This window comes from Trachemys scripta, chromosome 7 (assembly GCF_013100865.1).
Source record: "Trachemys scripta elegans isolate TJP31775 chromosome 7, CAS_Tse_1.0, whole genome shotgun sequence".
In the NCBI taxonomy this organism is placed as follows: domain Eukaryota; kingdom Metazoa; phylum Chordata; order Testudines; family Emydidae; genus Trachemys; species Trachemys scripta.
The window spans coordinates 80947513-80964266 of NC_048304.1; the positions used below are offsets into that span (position 1 = coordinate 80947513).

Consider the following 16754-nt stretch of genomic DNA (forward strand, 5'->3'; position numbering starts at 1 on the left):
ACAATTAACACCACTTTTAGCTTCATGACATACTTTGAAATATACTGTAATAGTAATTTAGCAAGCTGGCTACCACCTGGAACAGCTGTGCTGTTTGGGACTGCAGTGCCATGGTCAAGTAGTTTAATCCATTGCAGTTATCTTGCAAAGACTGATATTTATAGGGTACTTCCTGAACATTTGCACCTCTCTTTGATGTCAGGACTAGTCATATGTTTCTTTGTATCATTTTAACATGATTTCTTTTTTTTCTTTCTTTCTTTTAGCAAAATAATCTAAAATAATTTAGTTATTACCTGATTTATTAGGACTTATGAAGATGAGTGACAATCATAGAGCAAGCCAGGAAGCAGAATGTGGATTAATATTTAAAATTTAAAGAGATCTTTGAAATTTTGAGTTATTACTATTGCTATAGTTTCATTACAACCAGCTCTATTTTATTATTACAACCCACATTGTTACAATCCATCTTTTGTTCTGCCAAATATTTAAAACTTTTATTCCATTTTTGCTTATATCTAACGTTTATGAAAAAATCTTTTAAAATGTCTTTCAATTTAGATAAGTGAATGGGCTAGATCCCTATGTGGTGTAACTTAGTACATTTCTTTTGATTTATGCCAGCTAAGGAGGTGGCACAATATATACTACCCATAGAAGCCTGTATGTCATAAAGTGCTCTGAATATAAAACTGTCAGGCCACATTCATCTCTGGTGTAACCCCACTGAAGTCAAGAGAGTAACACCAGGGATGAATTTGACTCCTTGTTCTTTGCCTTTCAATTATATGAAAGCTAACTCTTGTTATAACACAGCATCCTAACCTATCATTCAAAATGCTCAGCTGCAAAAAAAAAAGGCATTGTAAAGAGAGTGAGCAATAAAATAAGATGATTTTTTTAAAACATTATTTTAAATTGTGTACCATTAACTAATCAAATATGCATTTTAAATATCTTTTTTAAAAGATGAAATATCCTACAGTTAATGTTAAACATACAAAAGAAGAGAATTTCCAAACATTAGCATACTTATAGACTTAAACAGGTGGAAAAATAAAGATGCCATGTGAGCAGTTACAAGGTATGAAATGTGCACAGTGGCAGGATAGTAATTTTAGATTATTTCTCTTCCTCTAAATTCACTCATAACTTGAACAGGATGGATCCTTTTCTTAGCAGAACCTTTTCTGACAGCTGCATAGATTTCCTCTGGCTTCTCTCTTTTAATCAGGGGCTTCTTTTCTGGAGCTTTCATCCTCCACATCACAACAGCATGTCGTGGGCCAGTAGGACTTTGAATTCTGATGATCTTAGTGGAGGCAATATAGGACATCTTCACTGTCTGCACCACAGCATTCATTAAGTTTTTGGCAGCCTGAATTAGTGAAGTGACACTATCCAACTGTAATGAGAAACATGGCTGTTAGCCTAGGAAATCAGTATGGCTTTAATCACAATATACACAGGAATAAACAACATTTTAAAAATAAGACTAACATAGTACAACCTGATTTCTTTGTTTCTGCCAGGAATGTTTGATCATTATATTCATGTTGTTCCACTGCTCAGATTTAACAGATGTAAAGTAATTTGGTATGCTGGAATAGAAATGTCTGTGAAAATTTTTCTTTTTTAGCGTGAATTCATGATGGCTGTCTGCAGGGTATCATTGCACTTCATATTGATGGTAAAGAGACTACCTTACAGAAGTCCAATGAAAGTGCTACGTGTTGATTCCTTACAATCCAGCACTAGACAAAATTCTCCAGTTGTTCCTACGGTATTTCAATGTCTCCCTTGCATGCTCCGGAGAAATGTAGGACTATTGTGACAAGTAAATGTATTCAGCAGGAGTATGGTATTTTTTTTTATTTTCTTTAGGATTTTCAAAGGAGACTAGGAGTTAGGTGCACAACTCCCATTGAAATGCAAAGGGAAATGCATGCCTAATTCCATTAGGTTTAGTTAAGAGAGAGAGGCAGCATGGTCTGGATAGGAAATAGAAAAGGACTAAGGAGACCTAAGTTCTATTTCCAGCTATGAAATGTGTCCTTGGGGAAGTCATTTCACTCTTCTAACTCTGCGCCAGATTGGATGTTTTTCTAAAAGATATGCTCTAGTTGAAACAGGAATTATTTGGGGGAAGTTCTATGGCCTTGTTCTACAGGAGGTCAGACTAGATGAGCAGACTGGTTCCTTCTTCTGGTATTACTTTCCGAAAATCCCAGCGTAAATAGGCAGAATGTACAGTATAACCCTTATCTTGTTGGCATATGTTGTCAGCTGTCTGTATTTAAAGAACTTTTGCCATCCCCATGCAAATTTTAAAGTAAAGGAATCTTTCATGAATACTTGTGGGCACTATAATAATTAAAAATCTGCTAATTAGGACAAGCCATGTCAGCGCTAACTAGCACATGTAGGTGGCTGAGAAGTCCTAGGTTCTGTTGTGTTGCATTGCAATTGCAAGTCAGGAAAGTTGTTACAGGCCAAACTGGGGGACACACACGCTTCTTGCTCTCTACCTTTTCCCCTGCAGAGCCAACACAGGCCCGACGTCTGTGAAAAACAGGGTGTCCAGAATTCCCTATTGACCATGGTTGAGCCTTCCATAGCAAATCAGGGCTCTTCAGGAGTAAAATACTGGACCAGGAGAAGTGTCGCCTGGTTAGGTGATATGTTTACAATTTCATTTCTTTTTCTATGGGAAATAGTTTATAACAGAGCCAGATAACAGCTGGACAATACCATATTTCATTTTGAGTGTGGTCCCCTTGCTGGTGTTAAAATTCTTTAGTATTTATTTCCATGAATTAAAGATTCTTTCTGCCTTCAACTTAAGCTGTCTTTGTCATATTGCAACAGCGCGTTGGCAAGGGATACATATACTGTATAAATCAGATCAGTGACCTGAATGAGTAACTTTTATCTTCAAGGAAGGAGCCACCATGTTCATATTTAATTGTAAGGCTGACAGTTTCAATTTGGAACTGCATCTCCATTTTGAATAACCCAACGTAAACCTTGCTTTCATTTTTGACCCTCCAATTTACCTGAGTACTTATTATTTTTGAAGTTTGGTTGCTAGTGAGGCAGCATGGCATTTTATGACAGACTCTTTATTGCAGAAACATTTAAGGAATAGAATTAACAATGTCCTATTCAGATTGCCAAAATGCGAATAGCTTGAGTTTTAAAGTAATGCATAGCATGCCGCAAAGGGAAAATTTTCCTTATGACATATTGTGATATAGGTTGATAGGATGGAGTTTGTTTCAGATTTTTCTTGTGCGTATATTAGTGATGAGAAAACCTAACAAGGTCTATATAAGAATTTTAAAAAATTACAATTTTGGAAGACACACTTTGGAAGCCCATCCTTTCTTCCTGATCAGAGAAATTTTTCTCCCTTCTCAAACTCCGAACAAAATCTCACCCATAGAGGACATTCAATTTTAGTGTGGTCTCTGGTCTGAAGTTCTGTCAGGATGCTTTATTAAAATTCCTTCAGCAGCCAGGCTTTCCTTGGTACTTTTGAAATTTGGAGATTTGACAAAATGGATTTTAGCAAACAGGAGCCTTTAATCCCACTCTCCCACGTTTATAGATTAGTTTGGTATGAGGAGAGTGTGTGTATAGGGTTCGTAACCAAACCCGAATAATGGCTGGGTTCATTTGGGAAATGAATGAAGACCTGAATCAGTTGAGCAAGCCCTATAGATAATCACTAGTTCATGGTTTCTCTGTTTAAAAAAAAAAAAAGTTCTTCTTCGTGTGCTTGTTCATGTCGATTCCAATCAGGTGTGTGCATGTGCACAGTAACCGGAAGATTTTTCCCCAGCAGCAACCGTAGGGTCGACCTAGGCACCCCCGGGAGTCGTGCCTTCATGGCGCCCAATACAGAGCCCTGCTACCTGCCAACCCCTCAGTTCCTTCTTACCTCCAGTGTTGGTAGCTGGAAATTCCTTTGCTCTTGCTCCAGCAAGTGATCTAGCAGTTCAATTCCTGTTGTACTCACCTTGTTTATTCCAATACTGTACTTTAGTATAGTTAGTCAGTTATAAGTTTCATTTATGGGGGTTTGCCCCCCCATTTCTCCCCCTTATTTGTTGCTTTCGGGGCATGCTGGCATCCCCGGGCTTCAAGACCTGCAAGGACTATGTGAAGTGCATGCCAAAAAGTGACTCCCCCCACACACACACCTCCTGTTTACACTGTCTGGGTGAGGGTCACAACAAAGACCGCTGTAAAATCTGTCAGGAATTTCCACCAAGAACCCTGAAAGAGAGAGAACAGTGGCTTAAAATCCTCTTCGTGGAGGTAGCTCTTTGACCGCAGTCACACCCTGGTGCTGGGGATCCCACCACCACATGTCTTCTTCACCGCGGAGCGCACCGGCACCCTCTTCAAGAGACCAGGTGCCAAAGAAAGACAGGGCCAAGAACTCTAGGCACCATCATGGAGCACCTTGGGACCGGTGCCGAAGGCTGGAGTGTCCCCAATTGCCAGTGCAGAAGAAGAAGAGGATCAAAAGGGGCTGATCCCCTTTGCCTAGATCCAGAGACCAGCCATCATTGGCACCACAGTCCACTCGGATAGCCTGTCGCTTCCTTCCTCTCCTGAAGCGTTTGAGGCAGCACAGGACCTGCTCAGACTCATGGCGCCATTCTCGCCCCCGAGACAGGAGAAGGCGTTGGCACCGCAGACTCCATCCCGTACTGTGCAGTCGAAGGGAAAGCCGGCTATGATGTCGCGCCTCTCCCCATTGCCTTGGTAATCACAGACACGAATGTCTCCATCCAGGGAGCGCAGTTGGTCCCTGGGCTCCCAACACTTCATGTTGAGAGGTGCAGTGCTGCCCTGGTCCTCGTATTCCGAGACCTCTGAGTTGGACTCGTACCACTTCAACTACAGCAGGAGCAGAAGATCAAATTCCAGGCACCACAAGAGGTCCCAGCTGATGCAGTGGGCCCCTCAATGGCAGAACCCAGCTCAGTGGCCCTTCTGGACTCCAGGGGCTTTTCACCAAGCTCAGGGTTGGAGCCAAGGATCTCGCTCAGATGCTGCTTCAGTCGTGTCTGCAACCTTTGTCCCACCCAGTCCAGCGACTGAGCAGTTACCTCTGGCATTGATGCCGGCACCGCGGCACCATTGTTGACATTGTCACCAACTGTGGCACCACCTTCGAGAACGTCCTCGGCACCGGAGGTGTCAGAGGCTCAGGTTATGGCGCCAACCGTGCCCTCAGCACTGACTACAGCTCTGGCACTGATGCCCGACACCATCTGCACCGACGTTGATTACCACCATGGCGCAGACACACCATCACACAGAGCTGCCAGCACCAGTGTGGGGGCCGACGTCTGTACCTGCGTCTTTCACGGTGCCGAGACCGGACCATCCCACCACTGTCCCCACCAGCTTAAGAGATCCCTCTGGTGGGGATGGAAGGGAGCAACCACCTCCCTAGGTGGCCTCCTCATCTTCCCCAGATGAGGTGCTTGCAGGCACTGCCATTGCCTCAGCTCTGGAAGACTACAGCGTGTGGCAGCAGTTGCTGCGTCGGGTTGCACAGGGTCTGGTGCATTAAGGCGGAGGAAGTTGTAGATGATGCAGATCCTATGGTGGACATCCTGGCCCTTTGGGCCCTTCCAGTATCGCCTTACCGCTAATCAAAAGTATCACTGACATGACCAAGACCCTGTGGCAGACCTCGGTGGTACTCAGTGCCCTCCAAGGGCTACGAACATCTATACACACACCCACAACCTGACTCTCTAGTGTTGGATGCTGCTAACCAGTGAGAGAGGCAGGGTTTCCAGGGCCCTTCCCCCAAGAATAGGGACGCAAAGGAAAGGGACCTATTTGGGCAGAAGGTATACACCATGGGGGGACTGCACTCCGCATTTCCAACCAACAGGCCATCCTCAGCAGGTATGCCTACAATACCTGCTCAGCGATGGCTAAGTTTATGGAGTTACTTCCCTTGGACTCCCGGGCTGAACTCTCGGCTTTGGTCAAGGAGGGGAGAGTGATCTCCAGGGCATCTCTGCAAGCAGCACTTGATGGGGCAGATGCTGCCACTAGAGTCATTGCTACAGGTGTAGCCATGAGAAGGGGCTCATGGCTCCAGGTCTCCCCTTTGAGGTCCAAGAGACCATACAGGACCTGCCTTTTGAGGGTGACACTCTGTTTTCAGAAAAGACAGACAAAAGGCTAAACAGTCTGAAGGACTCTAGAGCCACCCTCAACGTCCCTGGGCCTCTACATGCCTTCCACTCAGCGGAGACACTTCCGGCTGCAGCCCACTCAGAGGTTCGGTCAGCAGAACCACCAAGATGGCTCCAGAAGGCGGAACAGAAATGGCAGGAGAAGGCTGCGTCAACCTTCTGGACAGAGCTCTGGACAACCAAAGCCGTCTTTGGGACCTAAACCTGCCTTTTGTAGGCACAATCGAGGACGATGCACCACACCTGGAAATGGATCCACCCCTCTTTACCTTCTTGTCCCGACTATCCCCTTTCTATCGTGCCTGGTCCCTTATTACCTCGGACTGATGGGTGCTCTGCTCAGTAGAGAGGGGATACCTCATCCAATTCTGTGACCTCTCACCCTTCCACCCCCCTTCCCCATCCCTCTTCAGGGACCCTTCTCACAAGCAACTCCTTATCCAGGAGGTGCAGTCACTCCTATCTTTAGGGACAGTGGAGGAGGTTCCTCAGAAGCATAGGGCCGAGGGCTTTTATTCCCAGTATTTCCTAATACTGAAAGCCAAAGGCAGCCTCAGGTCCATCCTGGACTTGTGGGAACTCAACAAGTTCATAAAGAAACTCAAGCTCTACATGGTCTCTCTGGCCTCCGTCATTCCCTCATTGGATCCAGAAGACTGGTATGATGCCCTTGACTTGAAGGATGCCTATTTTCATATTACAATCACTCAGCCCCATAGAAAGTACTTCAGGTTTGTGGTGAACAACGCCCATTACCAATTCATAGTTCTCCCATTCGGTGTGTCAGCAGCACCTTGGGTTTTCACCAAGTGCATGGCAGTCGTCGCTGCGTTTCTGCGCAGGCACCAGGTTCAGGTGTTTCCTTACCTCAGTGACTGGCTGATCAAGGGCCACTCCAAGACCAAGTGGAGGCTCAGGTCAAGTTTATCAGAGCCACCTTCGTCAACCTGGATCTCCTTTTAAATGATGCGAAGTCCACTCTGTCCTCCATCCAGAGGATAGAGTTTATATGGGTAGTATTGGACTCAACCCAGGCCAGGGCATACCCACCGCAAGCAAGGTTTCAAGCCCTCACCGATATCATTCGAGGCATCAGACAGTTTCTCACCACCACAACAAGAAACTGCCTGAAGCTTCTGGGTCACATGGCGGCTTGTACCTATGTGGTGCAGCATGCCAGACTCAGGCTTCGATCTCTTCAGTTGTGGCTGGCATCAGTGTACCGCCCAGCCAGAGACAGTCTGGACAGGATAGTGACCCTACCTCGCCTGGTCCTCAACTCCCTCCTGTGGTGGCTCAACCCTCAGGAGGTATGCTCAGGGGACCCATTTGCCAGTCCGCAGCCATCCCTGTCTCCAGTGATGGATGCGTCAGATGTGGGCTGGGGAGCACATCTAGGAGACCACAGGACTCAAGGTCTTTGGTCTCACGCAGATCTGGTTCTCCACATCAACATCTGAGAACTGAGAGTGGTGCACCTGGTGTGCTAGGCCTTCCAGGCATATTCAATGGGGCAATGTGTATCAGTCATGATGGACAACACCACTGCAATGTTCTATATCAACAAATGGGGTGCACGCGCCTCTCCCCTGTGCCAGGAAGCCTTCATGCTGTAGGACTTCTGTGTAGAATGTTCAATATATCTGCAAGCGTCGTATCTCCCTGGGGTACAGAACGAGCTGGCGGACCACCTCAACAGGTCCTTTCACGGCCATGAGTGGTCCCTTCGCCCAAATGTCATGATTTCAACCTTCCAGAGGTGGGGCTTTCCCCAGATAGATCTATTTGCCATGCGACACAACAGAAAGTGCCAGCAGTTCTGCTCCTTCCAGAATCACAGCCCGGGCTCCAGAGTGGACGCATTCCTTCTCCACTGGGGAGGTTGTCTCCTATATGGCTTTCCACCCATACCACTTGTTCACAAGGTGCTCCTCAAGATCTGGAGGGAATGAGCTCAGGTTATATTGATAGTTCCAGCATGGCCCCGACAGCACTGGTATACATCTCTCCTAGACACGTCCATGGAAGCCCCAGTCACCCTGCTGCTCTTCCTGGACCTTCTGACGCAAGATCATGGTCGTCTTCAACATCCAAGCCTCGACTTGCTTCACCTCACAGCATGGAAGCTCCATGGTTGAACCCGATGGAGCTTTCCTGTTCAGACCAGGTTAGACAAGTCCTCCTTGGCAGTAGAAAACCCTCTATGAAAGCCACCTACCTTGCCAAGTGGAAGAAATTTTCAATTTGGTCTGCGCAACACCATTTGGCCCCGACGCTGGCCTCAGTGCCACTTATTCTGGACTACCACCTCCATCTGAAGCAGCAGGGGCTTTCGTTATCATCTATAAGAGTTCACTTCGCTGCCATCTCAGCCTTTCACCCAGGCCAAGAGGGCTGCTCTGTGTTTGCTAGCCCTATGGTCAGACGGTTTTTAAAAGGGCTCGACAGGCTATATCCTCATGTCTGACAGCCTGTCCCAGCCTGGGACTGCAGCCTGGTCCTTTCTAGACTAATGGGACCACCCATTGAGCCCTTGGCAACGTGCTCCCTCCTCTATTTCTCTCACAAGGTGGTGTTCCTGGTGGTGATAATCTCAGCCAGGAGGGTGTCTGAACTGAGGGCCCTAATCTCAGAGCCCCCTTATTCTATAAGACAAGGTGCAACTCAGACTCATCCTGCTTTCCTCCTGAAGGTTGTGTCGCAGTTTCACATCAACCAGGACATCTTTCTCCCGGTATTCTACCGTAAGCCGCATTCCAGCTGCAGGGAGCAGAGACTACACTCTCTGGATGTCCACAGGGCACTAGCCTTTTACATCGAGAGAATGAAGCCATCCAGAAAATCGTTCCAGTTATTTGTGGCAGTGGCAGACAGAATTAAAGGTCTGCCTGTGTCGTGAATATGCATTTCATCATGGATTACATCCTGCATCTGGGAATGCTACAACCTGGAGGGAATTCCTGATCACTGCGCACTCCACCACGGCGCAGGCTTCATCAACAGCGATCCTGGCGCAGGTCCCCACTCAGGAAATCTGCAGAGCAGAAACATGGTCCTTTATCCACACTTTCACCACGCACTATGCGATTATTCAGCAGGCCAGAGATGATGAGGCCTTTGGATGAGCAGTGCTCCAATCAGTGGACAAACTCCAATCCTACCTCCTGAACTCGGGCTTGTGAGTCACCTGATTGGAATCAACATGAACAAGCACTCAAAGAAGAAAAATGGTTACTCACCTTCTTGTAACTGTTGTTCTTCAAGATGTGTTGTTCATGGTCATTCCAATACCCCCCTCCTAACCCTCTGTCAGAGTAGCTGGCAAGAAGGAACCGAGGGGATGGTGGGTCAGCAGGGCTCTATATTGGGCGCCATGAAGTTGTGACTCCAGGGGGCGCCCAGGCCAACCCTACGGTAGCTGCTAAGGAAAAATCTTCCAGCTACTGTGCACGTGTGTGCGCACACACCTGATTGGAATGGACATGAATAACACATCTTGAAGAACAATAGTTATGAGAAGGTGAGTAACTGTTTTTTCCCCACAGTATATGATACTAAATTGTTTTTCTAATTAATGTGCTTCAGTATAAATATATTGATTAGCAAATTCAGTTTATCACGTCTATGCTCCAGAAAATGTGTAATAACTCAACATAGTATGTATAAAATCATTCTTTTCTGTAGCACATGAAATGTTCAACAAAAGATGGTTGCCTAGGATTTCTTATTATGATTATAATAAACCCATGTACTCTTTGCATGACAAATTGGAGTATTTTAGGCTTATTATTTAACGTATCAAATCTGTTTCTAAGGAATCATTTATCTTGGCCCTCTATCCTAGGCTTCTAAGCACAGTATACTTCTCTCCAGGCTATTATTATTTACACAATTCATGAAACTGACTGAGTCCAGAGCACAGGTTGCACTCAAAACCAAAAGCTCATTTTAAGCTATATATTTCACACATCTCTAGTCTTGAGTTAATAACTGGTTACACTTAGATTTCTTGTCATTACGCTGCTGGAATATCTGAAGCCTGCAGCCTATTGCTTGTGCCACAGCCCTAATCCTGTCAGTACACTAATTTATTTCCTTTCCAGCTTCCAACAGTTAAATATTCACAGATACCATACTGTCTATACTAGTGTCTGAGGGAACCTTACTCACTGTTTCACCTGAACATCTCTCTCCTCTCTCATGATAGCCACAGAATGAATTAATTAATGAAAGAACCTGTTTTAATGATCTGCCCTCTATTACATTTCCAAGCAGCTCTGAGGGACAATACTGACCATCCATGCTATTAATGGCCTGCTAGGACTTTACAATCTCGTCTTCAACACTTGATATCATGAATCCCAAAAACTCACTTCTCTGGCTTTGTCCTCACAGGTACCACCAGTATATAGAGGGGCTGTGACCAATTAAATAAAAGTAAGGACAGCTACAGGGCTTGTGACAGAATTCTCAGTCACAATCAGAGACACTGGCCTAAGAAGTAAAATTCTCAAAAGCAACTAAGTGACTTGAAAACCTAAGCCCCATTTTCAAAAGTGGCCTAACTCCCAGGCACATAAATACATTTGAGGATCTGGGCTTTAGGAGCCCAAGTTTCGCTGAAAGTCATTGGGTATGTCAACACTGCAGTCAAAGGGCTGAACAATCCTGTCCGGGACCCTGGGTATGTACTGGAGCAACTAGCTCATGTTGCTGCAGCTTCACGGCTATTATTTGAGTTAGCTAAATGAAAGCTAGGTCTGTATGTCTACACATGCTGTGGTCATACCTCTGAGGGCAGCGTAGGGCTACCTTTTGGCTCCTAAGACACTTTTAGAAAATTTAACTCAAGAGTTTTTATGTTGCTATGTGAGAGGCAAAGAAAGGTTTCTTAACTTCTGTCATAGCTTTCATGAAGTGCCATCCTATTAGGAGTTGGTTGAGAATAATGTGCTAGATTCTCTCCTGTCGAACTCCAAAAGCAATAATTTTAATTCTTGTTTCCATGGATCACTTCTCAAAATGGACAGAGACCTTGGTATTCCCTGATTCCCCTCACTAGAGAATTGTGTTCAAGAAACTAAACTTTCATATTTAAAATAACAAAACAGATTTCTAGCCCTGCTAGCCTTTTAAGTGTAAACTGAGTATAAAATACAGTAGTGTCTTCCTGAGCCTGCAGACAGCTTGTATCAGCAGCTCAGAGACATGCATCCCAATGCATTGTAAACTGTGAGATTCAAAGATTACAGGTTAAGGGCCAGCTCCTCACCTGGTTTACATTGTCACAGCATCATTGCTTCAAGGCTGTTGTACACAAATACAAATACCAGAACCTGTGCACCTCCCTGGTGAAGAAGCTAAATATTAAACTACCATTAAGCCTGTTTAAATTAGTTGCTTTGGTGTATTTGTCACAGCTTAGGGAGATAGAAATCTCCATTGCATTTACTGTGCCATTGGCACCTCAGCACAGGCAACTTAATTTTAGCAGGTTTACTAATATGTCCCTTTAGGATATCACCGTTATTTGCAGTATCCTAGAGTCAATACTTTCACTCAGTTTCCCTGAGGCACCTCACACCAATCTGGAAAATACAGAGTCTGAAAACAAAATTAATCATTTCTATCAATTGAACTTCAATGTCATGGAGAGATTTTTTTAGGGGAGGCTTTATCTAATAAAAGTCAGGCCACACATTTAACTTTATGCGGTTTGTCTATAGACACAGTAGTTGGGTTTTTTTAAATATTGTTTAGTGCCCATAACATGATACAATTTGGTGTCAATGTATTGTTCTACTATGAATGTACTATAATGTACTCAAGACCCATTTTCATTTGGATGCTTTTGTCTCTCTCAAATATTCAACAGACTCTTCAAGGTCTCATTACATATCACAGAAAACTGATGAAACGAGACTTGGCATAAACGGAAGATTGATAAAATATTTATTCATAGTGCATTCAAGTTCTTTTTATTTAGCGACACAGTTGTACCCTCTTCAGTCTTTTGCAAGTGGATTCTAACAATTATATATATATATATAAAAAGGTTGAAATTAGTCTTCACCTGAATACTGCTTTTGTTATTCCTGTACTACACACACCCCACGTATCATTTTTATATTCCAGTTTCAGCATTTCACATCTCTAAGTATAAATCAGAATGCACAAAAAATCATGGAGGGATTTAGGAACAGCATTGTTTATAGTAACTTCAAAAATGTAAACCTTTACTTTGCTGGTAAGCAATTATCAGTAGTTTGTTTTGGTTACATTGGGAATAGTGATAGGATAATGATTAATTGATTGCATGGACTCGACACTTAGGTGAAGTAGGGCCAGGATTGAGGATTAGAGCTAGGGAAATATTTTTGGCTGAAACCTTTGTTCACCCCCAAAAATGCAGATTCAGATTGACCAAACCATTATGCATATAATGAATTTTACCAAATTCTTTCAGTCAAAGCCATCCACCGCCCCACAAAAAAATCAGTGTTTCATTTCAACAATTTTGAAATTAAATGTTTTGATTTTTCAATTTGAAATTACTTTGTTTTGAAATTTACTTCAATTATATTTTATTTTTGTAAAAGGTTTTAAAAGCTCAAACACACAGACACACATATATACCCCCTGAATTTGTTCAACATTCACGCAGTAGAGGTGAGAGACACATGCATACACTGACCAGTATACTTCAAGCTCAGTGAAGTGAAACTACTCCGTCCTCATGCACAGACTTCAAATCCAACAATCAGGTAGCAACCTGTATTAAATCTATGACCATATGGACATTATGTTAACAACAAGGAAAGAATTCAGGGACTTTTGTCTAAAAAGCACATGCCATCTGCTATAAACATCAAAAACCTTTGCAAGTTTGTGCTATTTTGTACACATGTGGGATTTATTTTTATTTGGTAAGGAAAGATTTTGAGGAGTTCTGATAACTATCCACCCTGCTATAATTTCATTCTCCAAACACAGACATACCCAAGTTCCTCATGAGGATTCTGAGTACGCTGTAGATTCACAGTCTGGCTTGCTATGTTGTAACGTGCTCTTTAGCCATGCCCTAAGAAATACTGTATATAGTTCTCTATAGAGAACTACCTGTAGAGAACATTCAAAATCTCATGTGCACATATTACTAGATCAGGGGTGGCCAACCTGAGCCTGAGCAGGAGCCAGAATTTACCAATGTACATTGCCAAAGAGCTGCAGTAATATGGCAGCAGCCCCCCACACCCACTCCCAGCTTCTCCCACCCACCAGCAGCCCCACGGATCAGCACCACCCCCTCTCTCCCCACACCTCCCAATCAGCTGTTTTGTGGCATGCAGGAGGCTCTGGGGGGAAGGATTGAGGGCACGGCAGGCTCATGGGATGGGGCGGGAAGGGGTGGAGTGGGGGCAGGGCCTGTGGCAGAGCCAGGGGTTGAACAGTGAGCACCCCTCAGCACACTGGAAAGTTGGCACCTGTAGCTCCGGCCCCGGAGTCCAGGGCTGGCTCCAGGCACAAGCTCAGCAAGCAGGGGCTTGGGGCGGCCAAAGGGAGGGGGCAGCCCCTCCGGCTCTTTGGCGGCGGGTCCCTCGGTCCCTCTCGGAGGGAAGGACCTGCCGCTGAACTGCCGCTGAAAAAGAAAGTGGCGTGGTGGAGCTGCCGCTGAAGTGCTGCCGATCGTGATCGCGGGTTTTTTGTTTGTTTTGTTTTGGGTTTTTTTCCGCCACTTGGGGCGGCAAAAACCCTGGAGCCGGCCCTGCCAGAGTCAGTGCCTATACAAGGAGCTGCATATTAACTTCTGAAGAGCTGCATGTGGCTCTGGAGTCAGAGGTTGGCCACCCCTGTGCTAGATTATGTTCCTCTTCTTCAAATGGGAAAACTATATTTATTTTAAACTTTAATAAATACATTTTGGGGTTTCATTTGCCTTGTGAATGGGAATATGCTTCTAATTTTGCAGAGAGCTGAAGACTCATTTTTTCTGCAAAGCTTAAGTTTTTAAGATTTCTGAATTCCTGTTTGTGGTTTGACTAGAACCTATTTGTTCATAGAGGTAGAAACTAAGAATAGTGAATCAAAAAATACACTTTTTACTTACTATTTAAAACCTTTCAGAATAAAGGTCAATTGCTATTAATATCGTATAAAAATACAACCACTGGTTCAGTTATAGTGAATACACTGACAGAGGCTATTTCGCTATGACACACAATCCTAATGAGATTATTTTTTGATAACTAACTTTGGAAGTAATATGAATTCTATGTTGTTATATATAGCACTGAGCACCAGGCTATTTTTAAATTTAGGCTAAAGAAGTATTTATTTAAGTTGTGCTTTCACTTTAGGCTTTGCTTTTTTTAAAAAAAATTGTGTATGTATGTTTGCTGTTGTGAATTGTCCTTGACTGATTATGTTTAAAGAGAGAAGGTGGGTGAGGTAATATTTACCACAATATGTAACCCACTAACCACCCTCTTTTTGTCCTATGACTACAGGGATGTTAACGGGCCACTTCACCTGGAACTGTCCCTTAGAGTACTACTTATGGTAAACTATCTGTTCAATCATGTATTTAGCTAAGACATTCTCAGTATGTTTCCAAGACCTGAAGAAGAGCTCAGTGTAGCTTAAAAGCTTGTCCTTCTCTCACCAACAGAAGCTGGTCCAATAAAAAATACTACCTCACCCATCTTGTCTCTCTAATATCCTGGGACCAACATGGATACAACAACACTTCATACTGACGTTTAAAGGCAGTAGTAAAACAGCTCTAAATATAACTATCATCATCAAACAAATACTTTGGGAGAAATCCTCATCCTACTGAAGTCAAGGAAAGTTTTGTCATTGGGCCACAATTTCACCCATAATACTTGGATAGGTTCTTCAGCTGCAAAGTGCAAAGTACCTTCAACTCATATATGGGAGACTTCAATAGGAGATGAAGCCATAAGTGCCTTCCAGAAAGTACTCAGTACCCCACAAATTCAGGCTCATAGTATTTTATGTCAGCAAAGGGCTTTACAAACACCATTTTGCCAGCCTTAAGGATTAAAAAATCATGAGATTTAAAAAATGGGGTTATTTGAATTCTGTTTTTTGAGCCTTTAGGATCTGCTTTTTTAGCCCTCATGGGTGTGGATAAACTTTTTTTGTGAAAGTTGACACTGGAAAATAGGGCTTGAAGAAAAAACACCACATATCTCAACATTGCATCCCTCCAAGCGAAGTATTATTTTCCCATTTTAGGACTAGGGAAACTGAGTGTGATAAATTAAATAGACAAGGTAGGTGAGGTAATATCTTTTTTTGGCCAGAAGTTGGTCCAACAAAAAGAGATTACCACTTCAGCCCACCTTGTCTCACTAATATCTGGAGGCTGACACGACTAAAGCAACATAATAAATTAAGTGACTTCTGATAGAAGCAGTCAGTTTCAGTCTATGGCTTAGAATTCAGGAGATATTGACTCCAACTTCAGCACTCAGGATTGCTCCCATCTCTTATTTAGGTAATAACTCATATACAAATACTGTAAATATTTGTAGAAAAACGATAATTCAAAGCGGGAGGCAACATAGCTTATATTATTGGAGGTTTTAGTGATACCTTAGTTTGTCAGAATAAAATTGGCCACCTTGTCTAAAATGATCTTTAGGGATTTGAGAATAATTTTGTTAAGGGGGACTGTCATTCCTTCAGGCCTACAGGCAAGGTATTTTTCATTCAAATAAGATCCTTTGGGAGGCGGGTGGAGAGGCTGACTCTCATTTACGCTAAGTACACAAATACAGAGCAGTATAAAATGACTTTAGTGTGAATTAGAATCAGGATCATTATCTTTTCTGTCAATAGAAAAAGCAGCTATACCAGCTTGACCAGGCATAATTCTGCTCACTACTGAGGGTTACTTTCATTACAAGTGCCTCTTTCCCTAAGCTTTAGTTTTGATTAAACTCATACATGATTGTGTCTTGTAAAATAATTATAAAGAAACGGTGAGTTGATGCAGTTGATTAATGGGCCAAATCCTGAAGTCCCGTGGAGGCAAAATTCCTCTGGGACTTCGAGAGTTACCATGTCCAATGATTAAGCAAAAAATTATCATTAGTAGTAGATGTGCTCCTTGTCCTATACAGAAACTTGATGCCTGTTTTTTCAATGGGGCACAAACAGCCCCATTGTTTGAAAATACATATATATTTGCTTTCACAAACACCTGTAGGTGTACTTCTCAAGAACTATCACCTGCATCTGCAGGGTGGTAGATTGTAACAAAGGAAACCACTTTTGGAAAAACAGGCCCTTGAGAACTAAAACAGCACAACAGAATGCATTATTTGATGTAAACCCCTTCCTTGCTGCTTCTGCCAGAAAATGTTAGCTTGGGAGAGAGAGAGAGAGAGAGAGAGAGAGTGTCAAATCTTCTGTGTAACAGCAAGACATAAACATATGCCTCATGTATGTGGAGGATAAATAAGTAAGTAGCATCCTACAGTTTCACAA

General features: G+C 43.5%; 1 protein-coding gene across 1 annotated transcript in view; it reads right to left on the bottom strand.

The window, feature by feature from the left end:
• Positions 1–233: 233 nt before the first annotated feature.
• The window catches only part of CTNNA3 (catenin alpha 3), a 960805-nt gene continuing 944284 nt past the window's right edge, over positions 234–16754 (bottom strand). The window contains exon 18 of the mRNA XM_034775301.1: positions 234–1408. Coding sequence (XP_034631192.1) covers positions 1121–1408 — 288 coding nt within the window. The 3' untranslated portion in view covers positions 234–1120. The remainder of the gene's footprint in view (positions 1409–16754) is intronic.